The sequence below is a fragment of the Schistocerca nitens genome, chromosome 9, assembly GCF_023898315.1.
Source record: "Schistocerca nitens isolate TAMUIC-IGC-003100 chromosome 9, iqSchNite1.1, whole genome shotgun sequence".
NCBI lineage: Eukaryota > Metazoa > Arthropoda > Insecta > Orthoptera > Acrididae > Schistocerca > Schistocerca nitens.
The window spans coordinates 13,922,249-13,939,098 of NC_064622.1; the positions used below are offsets into that span (position 1 = coordinate 13,922,249).

General features: G+C 39.2%; 1 protein-coding gene across 2 annotated transcripts in view; it reads left to right on the forward strand.

The window, feature by feature from the left end:
- LOC126202985 (myrosinase 1-like) overlaps positions 1 to 16,850 on the forward strand; it is a 485,330-nt gene that overhangs the window by 262,293 nt on the left and 206,187 nt on the right. For both annotated transcript variants that reach the window (XM_049937174.1, XM_049937175.1), the window contains exon 2: positions 6,200 to 6,499. In XM_049937174.1, the coding sequence (XP_049793131.1) occupies positions 6,334 to 6,499 (166 nt within the window). In that variant the 5' untranslated portion in view covers positions 6,200 to 6,333. The remainder of the gene's footprint in view (positions 1 to 6,199; positions 6,500 to 16,850) is intronic.

The window sequence follows — 16,850 nt, forward strand, 5'->3', positions numbered from 1 at the left end:
GTGGTGCTACAGAAGAATGCTGAAGATAAGGTGGGTAGATCACGTAACTAATGAGGAGGTATTGAATAGGATTGGGGAGAAGAGAAGTTTGTGGCACAACTTGACTAGAAGAAGGGATCGGTTGGTAGGACATGTTTTGAGGCATCAAGGGATCACAAATTTAGCATTGGAGGGCAGCGTGGAGGGTAAAAATCGTAGAGGGAGACCAAGAGATGAATACACTAAGCAGATTCAGAAGGATGTAGGTTGCAGTAGGTACTGGGAGATGAAGAAGCTTGCACAGGATAGAGTAGCATGGAGAGCTGCATCAAACCAGTCTCAGGACTGAAGACCACACCAACAACAACATGGCCTCAACTGCTGCAATGTTCTGTGGACTCACAACTCGTTCTGCCTGACCTGGACGAGGAGCATTTTCCACTGAAGTCACACCATTTGTGAACTTCCTACTCCATTAGTAGACTTGCTGCTGTGACAAACATGCATCACCGTACTGAACCTTCATTCGTCGATGAATTTCAATAAGTTTCACACGTTCACTACGCAAAAACCCAGTAACAGAACGTTGGACGTCATGACTGGGTGTTGTGTGATGTCCTCAGGTTAGTTAGGTTTAAGTAGTTCTAAGTTCTAGGGGACTGATGACCATAGATGTTAAGTCCCATAGTGCTCAGAGCCAGAAAGTTGTTCTTCCCTGGTGCAACTAGCAAGTGGGGCGGCCATCTTCATACTGATACTGCGACGGTATGTGTGCATCGGCACTATGCTGCTACCTACAGAACACTCTGCACGCTGTTCGTAGCACGCTCACCAACTTACAGGATAACGGCGCGAAATTTCGATTTGTTATTACAAATTTAAGGTTTTATTTGACTCACCCTCGTAGATGTAGAATTTACTCATCCATTTGGCGGCTAAACATGTCAAAAGTCTGATTAAAGAAGTGGCTGGTGTATTAACTATATTTGGGATTCCTGCATTTAGACGTACATGATAAACATAGCCGTTCAGAGAGAGTCTCGCAAGGAGGACACCACACAGCATTTGGAGTTTTGTTCAAATGGCTCTTAGCACTATGCGACTTAACTTCTAAGGTCATCAGTCGCCTAGAACTTAGAACTAATTAAACCTAACTAACCTAATGACATTACACACATCCATGCCCGAGGCAGGATTCGAACCTGCGACCGTAGCGGTCGCTCGGCTCCAGACTGTAGCGCCTAGAACCGCACGGCCACTCCGGCCGGCTGGATTTTTGTAAGTTTTTATGTTTATGGTACTTGAAATTTAGAACTCAAATGTTAGTATCCCAGAACATTTCCCTGCAACTCTTAAAAATTTGCGAGAAAATCGAATTTGAAATTTTCCGAGAGTCTTCAACATCCTAAATTGAGGTCCAGTGTTCGGCGAGCAGCGCGACGCGGTTCTGTGGTACAATAGAATGCTCGCCAGCCATGTGAGCGGCCTGGCTTCGATTCCTGGTCGAGACAAATTCTTAAACACTGGTGCGTTTTCTACGAGCATTTCCGTGAAGCGTAAAATACGTAAAGATGAAAAAAAATCGATAGCTGTCGTGTCTGGTAGTTGCTGGTTCGTGTCTCATCTCGTTCATTATTTTTTCCGTTTTCCCCTGTTCAGTTGGAATATCCACGTCATTTAAATATGAAATTTTTCAGATACATCTACATCTACGTGATTACTCCGCTATTCACAATTAAGTGCCTGGCAGAGGGTTCAATGAACCACCTTCATGCTGTCTCTCTACCGTTCCACTCTCGAACGGCACGCGAGAAAAAACGAGCACTTAAATTTTTCTGTATGAGCCCTAATTTCTCTTATTTTACCGTGATCGTCATTTCTCCCCATGTAGATGGGTGCCAACAGAATGTTTTTGCAATCGGAAGAGAAAACTAGTGACTGAAATTTCATGAGAAGATGCCGTCGCAACAAGAAACGCCTTTGTTTTGATTGCCACTCCAATTCGCGTATCATGTCTGTTACACTATCGCCCCTATTTCGCGATAATACCAAACGAGCTGCCCTTCTTTGTACTTTTTCGATGTCATCCGTCAGTCCCACCTGATGCGGATCCCACACCGCACAGCAGTACTCTAGAATAGGGCAGACAAGCGTAGTGTAAGCAGTCTCTTTGGTAGACCTGTTGTACCTTCTAAGTGTTCTGCCAATGAGCCGCAGTCTTTCGTTTGCTCTACCCACAATATTATCTATGTGATCGTCCCAATTTAGGTTATTTGTAATTGTAATTCCTAAGCATTTAGTTGAATTTACAGATATATGTTGATTAACGCATAAGTAATTGTTATTTATGAGAATTGCACATCTTCCTATTTGTAACTATATACCACACAGAAAATCTAGTTTTCATTACAAACATAAATTTCTAAGTAACTATCTTTTATAGAAGATACTTAATGAATGTTTAAATTTAAAAAATATCATAAATTAATTTTTTTCCATCTTGATGTATTTTACGCTTCACGGGAATGCTCTTAGAACTTGGACTTTTGTTTAAAAGTTTATGTTAGCCAGAATTGAATCCATGGCATCCACTTGTCTTGCAAACAACCTACGTCAGCGCCACGCTGTCCCTTCGAAACGACGATCTTGCTTTAGAGTATGAAAGACAGTTGGAAAAACTTGAAAGTCAATTTTGTTGAGACTTTTTGAATTTGGCATGGTACTCCTTTGGGAGAATAGTATGGTACCCGAGCGGTCTGACATCTCCGATACATACATTTGTGAGAAATGGGGCAACTGCTCTCGATGTTTGTCTCATTATGAATGCAGAAATATTGTCCGAACTCCCACGAAAATCACTATTTGAGAGTAGAGAGTGTAATGAAAGAGGGACGCTGCAAGTAATATTTGAGTTCTGGCCTTCACGCCCTATGTATACACAAAAAAAAAAAAAAAAAAAAAAAAAAAAAAAAAAACAAGAATCTGTTCGTCATGCGGTTTCCTTGCTAGCTCCAGCTCAGAAATATGCGTATTACTTTGTACCAGCTGTATACAGATTTATTTAAATAACTGTATATGCTAGATGTGTTTTGTACAGGAAATTCATTAATAATTGTGAACCCTCAGGTGAAGAATCGCTGGTATAATATGAAACATGCCCTGATAAAATTCAAAAAACGTGAACTCACAAAATTTTTAAATTGAGTGAAAAGAAACATGTTTTTTTACAGTTTGTTGTAGAAATTACCATATATACTCAGAGATTTCTTTTATTTATAAACAATGAAGAAAACAACAGCAGGTGCTACTAGAGAATATAGGATTCAGTATTATACGAGGCGTGTTTTTACGTAAGTACCGTTTTGAAATTAAAAAAGACATGCTAAGGTATCTCAATTTTACTTTTACATGAAAGCCTGTACCTTAAACTACTTTTCTACATAATTTCCGTCAATATTGAGGTACTTGTCATAACTTTTTTAAATACTCTCCTCCTAGAAGTCTGCCGCCTGACTTGTTAACCACTGCATCACCACTGTTTTGACTTCGTCATCGTCTCGAAGACGCTGACCTCCCAGGTGTTTCTTCAAGTGCAGCAACAGATGGTAGTCACTGGGCGCAAGATCGGGGCTGTACGGAGGATGATCTACAGTTTCCTATCGAAAAGATATGATGAGATCTTTGGTCTGATTCGCCACATGCGGACGGGCATTGTCTTGCAGCAAAACGATGCCCTTGCTCAACTTCCATGGGCTGTTGCTTTGATTCTGGTGTGACGTAGGCCACCCATATTTCACCGCCCGTAACAGTTTGGCTTAAGAAATCATCACCGTCGTTGTGGTACCGCTCAGGGAAAGTCAATGCACTGTCTAAACGTTTGGTTTTGTGCACATCCGTCAACATTTTCGGTACCCAACGTGCGCACCATTTTCGGTAATTCAATTGCACGGTCACAATGCCATACAAAACACTACGAGAAACATTAGGAAAGTCACCCCGCAAGGAGGAAATCGTAAAGCGTCTGTTTTCTCTCACCTTATTGTCCATTTCCTGCACCAAACTTTCATTAACTACCGGAGGACGCCCACTCCGTTGTTCATCATGCACATTTGTGCGGCCATCTTTAAACGCTCTCACCCACTTTCTTACCATCCCATCACTCATAATGTTTTCTCCGTAAACTGCACAGACCTCACGATGAATATCGATCGCTTTTAGGCCTTTAGCACTAAGAAATCTTATAACAGCCCGTATTTCTCAATCGGTGGGACTCACGATTATCAGAGGCATCTTAAACACTCAGTACACAACCTAAAGAAGGAAGAATCAGACTGTAATGGCGTTAGGACGTAGATTAAGGTACAGGCTTTCATGTAAAAATAAAATTATAGAGATATCTTAGCACGTCTTTATTTATATCTCAGAACGGTACTTACTTAAAAAACACGCCTCGTACTTTCCCTGACGTGGTTACAGTCCTCACCGTCGTGACACATATTCTTTGATGCAAGACAATCAGTTTAGAACAGAACATAAAGACAAAGTACAATTTCTGGCACCTACATTACTATTAGAAGCAACATACTGAACTCACATAGTCTGAATGTCGAATAATATTTTTATTGTATTATTTTATTCTTGTCATTTGTAGCAATTATTATACACTATTGGACATTAAAATTGCTACACCAAGAAGAAATGCAGATCATAAACGGGTATTCATTGGACAAATATGTTATACTAGAGCTGACATGTCATTATACTTGTACGCAATTTGGGTGCATAGATCCTGAGAATCAGTACTCAGAAGAAGTACCTCTGGCTGTAATAACGGCCTTGATACGTCTGGGCATTGAGTCAAACAGAACTTGGATGGCGTGTACAGGTACAGCTGCCCTTGCAGCTTCAACACGATACCACAGTTCATCACGAGTAGTGACTGGCGTATTGTGACGAGCCAGTTCCTCGGCCACCATTGACCAGACGTTTTCAATTGGCGAGAGATGTGGAGAATGTGCTGGCCAGGACAGCAGTCGAAAATTTTCTGTATCCAGAAAGGCCCGTACAGGACCTGCAACATGCGGTCGTACATTATCCTGCTGAAATGTAGGGTTTCGCAGGGATCGAATGAAGGGCAGAGCCTCGGGTCGTAACACATCTGTAATGTAACGTCCACTGTTCAAAGTGCCGTCAGTGTGAACAAGAGGTGACCTAGACGTGTAACCAGTGGCACCCCATACCCTAACGCCGGGTGATACGCCAGTATGGCGATGACGAATACACGCTACCAATGTGCGTTCACCGCGATGTCGCCAAACACGGATGCGACCATCATGATGCTGTAAACGGAACCTGGATTCATCCGAAAAAATGACGTTTTGCCATTCGTGCACCCCGGTTTCGTCGTTGAGTACACCATCGCAGGCGCTCCTGTCTGTGATGCAGCGTCAAGGCTTACCGCAGCCACGGCCTCCGAGCTGGTAGTCCGTGCTGCTGCAAACGTCGTAGAACTGTTCGTGCAGATGCTTGTTGTGTTGCAAACGTCCCCATCTGTTGACTCAGGGATCGAGACGTGGCTGCACGATCCGTTACAGCCGTGCGGATAAGATGCCTGTCATCTCGACTGCTAGTGATACGAGGCCGTCGGGATCCAGCACGGCGTTCCGCATTACACTCCTGAACCCACCGATTCCATATTCTGCTAACAGTCATTGCATCTCGACCAACGCGAGCAGCAATGTCGCGCTACGGTAAACCGCAATCGCGATAGGCTACAATCCGACCTTTATCAAAGTCGGAAACGTCATGGTACGCATTTCTCCTCCTTACATGAGGCATCACAACAACGTTTCACCAGGCAACGCCGGTCAACTGCTGTTTGTGTATGAGAAATCGGTTGGAAACTTTCCTCGTGTCAGCACGTTGTGGGTGTCGCCACCAGCGCCAACCTGGTGTGAACGCTCTGAAAAGCTAATCATTTGCATATCACAGCATCTTCTTCCTGTCGGTTAAATTTCGCGTCTGTTGCACGTCATCTTCGTGGTGTAGCAATTTTAATGGCCAGTAGTGCATTGGAAGCAACATACTGAACTGACATGGTCTGAACATCGAATTATATTTTTATTGTATTATTTCATTCTTGTCATTTGTAGCAATTATTATACGTGCATCATCAATAAACTCTTATGTTTCCCTAACCAGAGCTAAATTTCATTTTCAGGTTTGGTTCGCAGTCGGCGACTGACGTGACGTGTTCCCTACCTCTCTTGGTGGTGGGTGAGCCTCGCCTCGAGTAACGCTGACTCTCTCTGTTTCTTCCCGCCCGCCTGCCCGCAGCAGTGAGTAGTTCGTGCGATGACCGCCACCGCGGCGCTGGCGCTGGCCGCGGCGCTCCTCGCCCTCTTCGGCCTCTCCCGGGGATCCCCCCAGGGCGGCCTGCCCAGCCGGGACTTCCCGCCGGGCTTCATGTTCGGGGCGGCCACCGCCGCGTTCCAGATAGAGGGCGCCTGGAACCTCAGCGGTAGGTCGTGCTCACTTGTAGCACCCCTCATGTTCCTTCTTGTCAAGAGGCTCTGTCACAGCTACCAACAGAAGTGCAGCAGAGGTCAGAATTAACATGTGTACAACAGTAGTCTTTGAGTACAGATCAAAGGACATTTTACGTAGTTGGACGATGAGTATCTCGTAACAAGTATTCAAAATGTCGAAAAGTTCTGACAGGTTAAAAGTGTTTGCTCGGTGGCGGCTCGAATCCGGAAGCTTCCCTTTCACGGACTGTGCTCTTACCAGCTGAGCCATCCAGGCGTGACTGACCACCCGCCCTCACAGCCTTACGTCAGCCAGTACCTCATAATCTAACTTCCAAATTACGTAGAAGCTTTCCTGCATGCCTTACAGGACTAGCAGACAGGATACTACACAGGAATGGCTTAACCACAGCCTGGGCGATTGCTTCTAAAATGGTACATACATATCAGGGTGGTTCATTCTCGGAACGAGAGTTGTGTTAGCAGAATCCAAGCTGTGACCACAGTCGTGCCCGCATAGCTCAGCCACTAACATAACTGCCATCCAAACGCGAGATTCCAGGTCCCAGTTCTGTTTCAGAACAGCTGCACAGTGAAAGTTTCATTGTCAGTAAGAATCATCCTCCACTCGGCTCTATACACACTGTATGATGACAAGTATCCATACGCCTATTGCTGGACTTAATATGGGGTGTGTGCACCCTTGGCTTTTATGATGGCTTCAACTGTGCTGGGGACACTTCCACTGAGGTGTCTGAATGAATGCCTGTGCACGAGTGGCAGCCAACTATCCCCCATCTGAGTTAACGAGCACTTCGCTATCATTTAAATATACGGCCGAAAGACTCAGCCTTCAGGAATTGTGAAACGGACTCTGTCGTCCAGGTCCATGTGCCACAAAGAGCGCAGATTCGCCACGAGATGGAGAATTCACAAGCGTCTATTGTGCTGAACGAGGCCTAAGTGCTGTAGTGTGCGAGTCATAGGGAAACACTGTAGAAGCTGTTTGTGGCCAGGGAGACGTAGCAGCGTTAAATATGGCGGACCTAAGATCCGCCATAAAGGGAAACATTTATGAAAACTATTTAATTCTGTAGTAATTCAGAGAATGGAGGCACAGTAATTTTAATCTACCATCTTTCATAAATTTTGATGGTGACCCCAATAAAACTGGAATATTGATCGTATCTATAATAGTTCGGGATTTACTGTTAAAGTTAAATTAACAAGTTTTGTAACAAAGACCTGAATGCTGTAACCTGAACGCTTTGGTCGATCTTAACGATCGACATTTCATGTAAAAGCGCATCATTAAAATGACAAACGTCGTAAATATCAACTCTGTAACTTTGTTTAAAAGCTATAGATTTAAATTATCAGTATTTACAGTTAAGCATCAGATCATCATTTCCTCCACACAAAACACATTGAACGATGACAGCATGACACCTTATTGAATCGTTAGGTAATAGAATATCTGTTGTAAAGCTTAGTGCATAATAGTTACTTTTGTTTTTTATTTATTTATTTATTTATTTATCAGAAAGCACATTCGTGTAAGGCTACTGGTCATGCATTCAAAGTTAAGAAGGAAATTTTGGTCAAGCTTTGATTATTTAAATATCTTACAATGCAAAATAATGTGGAATAAGCTGTAGCCAATCAGATGGACGGCTTCAGGAAAGGGAACTGCCCTAGTCAGTTGAGCGAGGATGTTCGGCGAGTGGGAAACGCTGCCGGGGACGGGCAGAGGGACAGTGCTGGTGGAGACGCGAAAGTGGACGGTCGGTCTTTAGGCAGCTAGGAAGTGAAACTACTTAGAAAATGTCGCGTTGTGTGATATCATGGGATTTAGTCTCTGAGCGGTGAGCAGCCGCGCGCCTGGTGTGAACTCTAACTCTTCGCTTAGTTAACGAGGTGGGCTATTGGACTTGTAATTCGCGATAAGATTGTGAATGATCGAAGTTTGTCAAATGGATAAAGCGCTCGAGTGTAATAGCAATTCTAAATACGACGACTTTCGCTATTAGCTTCCTTTCTGAATAAACGTTATTCTAACCAAATCGCTACTGTGTGGCCTACATCATTTATGGGTCGTTAATTTCGCTCCCGATATTATTATTACTGTTGTTATACAGGGTGATTCAAAAAGAATACCACAACTTTGGGAATTTAAAACTCTGCAACGACAAAAGGCAGAGCTAAGCACTATCTGTCGGCGAATTAAGGGAGCCATAAAGTTTCATTTAGTTGTACATTTGTTCGCTTGAGGCGCTGTTGACTAGGCGTCAGCGTCAGTTGATGCTAAGATGGCGACCGCTCAACAGAAAGCTTTTTGTGTTATTGAGTACGGCAGAAGTGAATCGACGACAGTTGTTCAGCGTGCATTTCGAACGAAGTATGGCGTTAAACCTCCTGATAGGTGGTGTATTAAACGTTGGTATAAACAGTTTACAGAGAATGGGTGTTTGTGCAAAGGGAAAAGTTCTGGACGGCCGAGAACGAGTGATGAAAATGTAGCACGCATCCAGCAAGCATTTGTTCGCAGCCCAGGAAAACCGACTCGCAGAGCTAGCAGAGAGCTGCAAATTCCACAATCAACTGTATGGAGAGTTCTACGAAAAAGGTTAGTTATGAAACCTGAACGTCAACTACCCGAGGCGATGGATCGGCCGCCAGGCAGCCCGTTACAGAGCACTTCATCACTGGCCTCCAAGAAGCCCTGATCTTACCCCCTGCGATTTTTTCTTATGGGGGTATGTTAAGGATATGGTGTTTCGGCCACCTCTCCCAGCCACCATTGATGATTTGAAACGAGAAATAACAGCAGCTATCCAAACTGTTACGCCTGATATGCTACAGAGAGTGTGGAACGAGTTGGAGTATCGGGTTGATATTGCTCGTGTGTCTGGAGGGGACCATATTGAACATCTCTGAACTTGTTTTTGAGTGAAAAAAAAACCTTTTTAAATACTCTTTGTAATGATGTATAACAGAAGGTTATATTATGTTTCTTTCATTAAATACACATTTTTAAAGTTGTGGTATTCTTTTTGAATCACCCTGTATGTTACATTAACGTTGTATGTTTCATACAATTTCGCAAACTTGCCACCTGCCAGACAATTTAACCAAAAGGGCCCCGCTACGGTCGCAGGTTCGAATCCTGCCTCGGGCATGGATGTTTGTGATGTCCTTAGGTTAGTTAGGTTTAACTAGTTCTAAGTTCTAGGGGACTAATGACCTCAGCAGTTGAGTCCCATAGTGCTCAGAGCCATTTGAACCAGCCAAAAGGGCCCAAGTGTCTAATTTAAGGCGTGTAATGCGACACATGCGGTTTAACCCCTAGACGAGTCTGAACCAAGACATTTCGAGGAAGAGGAACCGCATGTGAGCCCGAACATCTTTGGAGTGTTGGGTCACATCCAAGAGCCGAAACCAAAGAAGGTGGTTATTTTGGACGCTGGAGTCTGGTGCGAAATCGACGTTCTGACTCATCCGAAAGGTGTTCGTTTCGGTTCAGGCGTGACTCTTGGCGAGCCAGTCCACTTCAAGAACGTAATTGTCCACAACCTCTTGCCTCACAGACGCTGCTTTATGACGGGGTGCATTGTCATACTGATACAACCACTCATTGTCTCCAGACTTCCCCCACTGCACACAGTACGAACTCAATGATGTAAAGCGTGCCTGGATCCTTGCACGTGTACCCTTCCTTTAAGCACAATAAGGAGACCATGGCCTGGCCACTAAAAGCTCATATACCTTAACACCACCTGCTCAGGACATCTACAGTGGTCGACGGTCCCTCTCCATCAGTACTTTGGTTGTTGTGTCGCGTTTCCAACTCACAGTGACACCCCTAACAGTCGACTTGTGCAGCTTTAGAAGGGGTGAAATGTTGCTGACCGTTCTGTTACTCAGGTGACATCCAGCGACAAGTCACGAGGTCCCTGCCGGAACCGCCCTGCTGTTTCTGCTCCCCTGCTGACAGCACACGCCTCACCCGCCTCCTTCCTGTGGCGGGTCCCCAACTCGTCACATCTAGTGGTCAGTTGCGCATTACGTACTGGTGTCCACATAGTTTTCATTACACAGTCTATCCACGCATTCCACGGGTCTTGCACCCCAGCGTACTTTCAGATTCCCCCAGTTCGTCTCGCAGCCCTTGTGAGAGACTGACTCTGCAGTACTAACTGTTTTAGGTGGCTCCAAAGGACTGAAGGTGGGGGACGTGTAGGTTGCTTGCCCTTTTCTCACACGACATCCTGCGAACTATAGATGAAGGGCAACGGGTAGATTCCATATACCTAGATTTCTGGGAAGCATTTGACACGGTGATCCACTGCAGACTGCCACAGTAGTTCCTAGCGTGCGGATTAGGATCCCAGACAGGTGAGTTACTCAAAGCCTTCTTAATAATACGACACAGTATGTTGTTCTCGACGGCGAGGGTTCACCAGAGGCAGGTCTACCGTTAGGCGTACCCCAGGGAACTGTGACAGGACCGGACTAGGCCTCGATAGACAAAAATAGGATAGCTTAAACAGCAATTTGCTATTCTTCTGATTATTATGCAATGCACAGGGAAGCATCTTCGTTGAACGACTGTAGAAGGACGCAGGATGATTTTGACAGACTTCCTGTATAGCTTGATGAATGTCATGTTGCTCTAAATGTAGAATATTCTAAGTTTACACAGCTGAATAGGAAAGAAATCCCGTACTCTTGGCTATAGTTTCCATTCAATTTCATCAAAAAGGTGAAAAGTTAGCAACTGTGAAAGGAATTAGAAATGTGTCTCCACTTAACCAAAACTATTTCATACGTCACATCCATTATGGATGACGAACTTCAAATGTTCTTTGAATTGGCGGTTTATGTGGGTATGATGTGCAACCAGCCGCTTTATGAATTTCGTATGATTTATTATACCATCAGCTGGTTGTCGACCCACTATATCCTCATCACCAGATGGTGATGTTTGTTACGGAAACACGCACAGCTGCACTTGGTGCAGAGAATAATGCCATCATCTGATAACAAGCCTGCAGTGTCACGAAAACTATTTAATCGTAGAATGGATTGTCTTAAAACTCCAAAAAGGTGTCTGGTTGTACGTCATATCTTTATAAACGGCCTATTTCAAACAGCCTAGGAAGAGGCCTTCCGATCATTGAACTGGCATGAAGGAGAAATTAACATAAACAGATCATATATGGTTTGCAAATAATAATGTTATCTCGAAGAACTTCAAGTATAGATAGTTACTAAACAGAGAATGTATACAGTAGGCCTGAAGATTAGTTAAACTAAGATGACAGTAATACACTATAAGTATGCTAATAGGAAAATAAAAATATTAATGATGAAGCTATTGAAATCGTTCCTGAATTTATACGTTGAGGTGAAATGAAAACAAGAAGCAGGTGGATACTTAAAGATATAAATGGAAGGGTAAAAATGGTGTTAAGTTACATGGAAAACTGAGGGTTGTATTGAATATGAATTGCCAATGCACTTTAAAGGGCAAGATGGCAACCACCACACATTGCCAGTACTCAGTCACAAAAGTGACCCATGGGAATTGTATGAGCAAGACAGTTCAGTAACTGATTGTTGTCCAATGAGCAATGGAGTGATTTATGCTGGGCATAATGAGAAGGCGCAGTGGTGACAAAACAAGACAGTATTCGAGGATATGTGTTCAATATAAAATTCATGTTGAGAATGGCAGAGGATACAGTGAGGTGAGATGAAGGAAGGTGGGTGAAGTAGATTCCTTACTGAATTCCCATAGAGTGTGGCCTAATGGAAGACAACAAAGAAACAAGAAGCAGGACAAACATGGATGGGGACATCTGAAGGCCGTAATGTATGGAGAAGTCTAGAACAGGCCTGTATCCAGCAGTTGGTGTTAAGTACTTGTTGACAGCGGTTTGGAAATGAATATCGTTGGGTAAGGCTACTTCCAGCAGAATATTATTACTCACATATAAGGAGGCACATTGCCAATAAAGACGTAATGGAAAGAAAAAGAACATGAAAATATTTTATCCATAACATTAAACATCGTCGGTAGGGCACAGGGAACACATCAAATTGATGTTCAAATCTGTTTCAATGCATTATCTGCTAATGAGGTATTTTTCCACATTTGAAGGAAGGCAACACTCCATGCAGATTGGGGATTACAAAACTCTTACTCCTTAATGAAGTATGCACATGTTTCAGCACAATTCGAAATGCTTATTTACCTGTCACACAAGAAGGTTTAAAGATACATGTTCATCTTTTTAAACGTTGATATATATAGGGACTACTTCGACATGTAACAAGGATTATTGTAATGTGTTATGCTATAAAGTTTTTACTATTTTTGGAATGGAGTACTTCAGTTAAACTCAGACTGTACATAAGAACCATATTTCAAAAATTCCTGAAAGCGAAAGAAACATCATATCCTGTAAATGAAAACATTCTGTATAATCCAACTTAGGAGTCTATACTGGCTTCATTAAGATTTTGTTTAGCCTTTGCCAATTTGACATCCGCTACAAATATAAAAATGACATTGACTGGAAAAATGCATAAATGTCAAATGGTTTGTGACACCATATGCAGTATTTCAGAATACAATATGGGCCAAATTTGAATCCTCCTCAGTATATATATATAAAGTACCATCCCAGTTTTCACAAAATGAATAAATTGGCCGAATTTCACAAAAATAGTCAAAAAATCAGCAAAATGTTACCAAAAAACATATTTGTTCCAAAATGTCAGATTTTAATAACAAAAACATCAAATTGATATGAACGAATAACAATCTGTTTTGTAAGCATTTTAACTGCTCTATGGAACATTGCTGCCCTTTTTCAAACATTTTCAATATTGTCCAAATATTTTTGCTATTTTTTGAGTATTTTTACTATTAACTTTATGCATTTGTTTCATTTCCCCAAATGGTTTCCAAATATGTTCCAAAGACTTCAAGGAAAAATCGTAAATTTCAAACAAAAAATTAAAAAAGTATAAATATTTCAAATATTCCTATCATCTCCTCAAGTAGGTAAGAAAGGAGGGTTGCTATGATGCTTTTCAGTTACGTTAAAAATTCTAAAATTTCAATTAATTTTAAGAAAATTATTGAATTTTTCTAGAGGTATTAAATGAAATACCAAAATAAATTGAAAAATTGCAGCTACCTTATAATTACGAAACATTTTGTTAAAATACTTAATTCCTTAAATGGGAAACTTTATGCCTGAGTGATTCACACACACCCAACTAGACTGTTGAATATCACAAACAATTAAAGTGTAATTAACTGTTACACTTACATCAAAATACAAACTTTATTAATGAGAAAGGTTTATAATCTAAACATTAAAAAACCAAAACTATTAAAATTAATTCCTGATGCTTAAAAATAAGATTGTAATTAAAAATTTGCCTGTGTAAGAGGAAGCTGAGAATAAAATTTGTGCTGCTAATACATATCCCTTAAAAGAATTAATAGCAAATAAAATCCAACCTACAGAGGATAATTAGGATTATGGTTATTTACAGAAAATGTGTTTGATAACAATTTAATGACAAATATTGGAGATATAAATTGTACAAAAGACGAATAAAAGTAAATCAGGAATGACAATTTCTTAAACAACTTTCATTTTTGTAAGGAACATCATATAGAAAAAGGATGCAAAATTATTGTAAATAACACTAAAACTGTTGTTAAATATTATTTAACATGGATTAATCATAATTCTAGTATAAAAAGGAGTTATAATTTTTTCAAATTTTTAAAGTATTTTTTATATTTTAGTAAACTTATGCAACAATCTGTAGGATCAAATTCTACACTATTTTTAAAGTTTGTATTAGTGTTCAAATAGTTACTTCTAGTCTTGTAATTCCATTTTTTTTACTATATCAGAACTAAATGTTCCTTTTAATCCTTTATCTAGACATTTTGCTAGGTTTTTTTAGTGATTACCTAAATTTATATTTATTGCTGTGCTTGTTATTTGACAAATTTGATAGATATTTTTATTCCAGAATTACGATTAAACCTTGTTAAACAATATTTACTAACAGTTTTATCATTATCTACAATAATTATACAACCTTGTTCTGTTTCATCTTCATTACAAAAATTGTTGTTTAAGAAATAATTAGTCATTTACATCTCATTAAAATTACTGAAAATCTTGTGTTATATCTAAAGGAAGCAAACAATAATGTTCAGTAGCTGTTTAATATTTCTGGTAATGCTTCTAACAATACTAATAATTTTCATATGCGAAATCTTGTTTATATGGCATTAGTTTTAAATTTTTATTATTTATTATATATTATTTTGCTGGTTTTATGTTTTATTTCTACAACGCCAATAGTTTTTTCTATTAAAAACTTGTGGTAATTAAGCTAAATAAATTGATTTACTAATGAACTGTTGGAAATTGGTTTCTTAAATAACTGTTCAGTGAACCACAGACATTGTTCCAATAACTGTCCTTCTAAATCTGCAGAATTTGTAATTTTAACAATCGTCATATTATCGCAAGAAGGTTCTGTTATTCATTCAAATTTGCTTAATTTTTGTTCATCTTTTGTATAATTTATCTCTCCAATATTTGTCATCAAAATGTGGTTAAATATATTTTCTGTAAGTAACTTTAACCCAAATCTCTCATTGTGGATTTATTTTTACTTTCTAATAATTCTGTTCGAGAATATGTATTAGAAACAGCATTTTTGTTTTCAACTTCTATTGACATAGAAAACATTTAATTACACTTTTATTTTTATGTATTTTAGTAAAATCTATTATTTTTATATATAAAATAGTTTATTAATAAAAATAACGAATAAATTTTGGAATTTGTTAGTAAATATGTTGACTGTATTTTAATAGCATCTGTTTTTGTGACAGTTTAGAATATAAACCTGTTTCATTAATATGATTTCTATCTGGCTGTAAGTGTATGTGTTAATTACACTATAATTCTTTTTAATTTTAAGTATATTTCGTTGAATGAGCAAATTGATCATTTAGAATGTTTTCTATTTAAGAAATGAGGTATTTTAACAAAATTTTTGGTAATTTTGTTAAAATTTTAGAGTAGCTGATACTTAGATATAAACATTTTTTGTATTAAATACATTTTTAATATTTTATTTAATAACTTTAGAAAATGTATTAATTTCCTTACTATTCATTATTTTTTTTAAAGTAGCTAGAAGCCCTTCTTCCATATCTATTTGAAATACCATAAACATGAACCAAGTGGTTTTTTTGTTATTACATTAAATATATCAATGGACACTAGAGATACCCAGTTGTTTATAGCTGTTCACATTGTACTAATAATAAAAATTTATAGAATATATGAGGAATGAAGATAACACATTTCTGGAATTGAAGAAATCAGACCATTAACATCTGAAGAGCAATCAATGTCTAATAATTCAAACACATATTCATTGTCTAGGTGTCATTGTTTATAAAAACAAATAAGTTTGTCATCATGCTCATTTAATTGGAAAATATATAAGTCCATTATGTAATACTGGTAATCTACAACTAAATCATCCAAGGTTTGTAACAAATTATTTACGTGATTTATTAGGACATGATGCTGAGTTCTTTATAAAAGAACTCGATTTTGAGAAAAAAAGAAATAGATTTGATACCAGATAATTAGATATATTAGTTTTGGAAAAAATAGAAAATCTGACGACATATAGATTTAAAATTAACCATCAAGTCTAAACAAACGTTTATCGAATTTAAGATGTGATCAAATGACAACATTAAACTTTTTTCCGGAAAATGTAGTAAATTTTGTAGTTAAATGTGATTTATCCTTATGATTATACAGAGAGTTGGAAAAATTTGAAGAAACAGGCCTTTCCTCAAAACATTATTTCTGTAGCAAATTAAATGAATGTGATGCTGTTTATCAAGATAATATACATGTGGAATTAGTTTGAGCAAATTTTAGTACAAAAAATCTTGGTAAAAATTATGATTTATATCTCAGAATTAATGTTTTGTTACTATCAAATATTTCTGAAAATTTTAGAAAACCTTTTATAGAAGCTCATGAGTTACATCGATCTTGGTATTTCACGGTCCTGATTTAGTTTTTAATTAGATGTTAAAAATAAATGGAGTTAAATTACAGTTATTGGATGATTATCACATGATACTATTGACTAAAAAAGGAATTACAGGCCATATATCTCAGTGTTGTAAAATATAGCCAAGGAATATAATAAATATTTGAAAAATAATGATTCTAATTAATAATCAAATTATTTTACATACTTAGA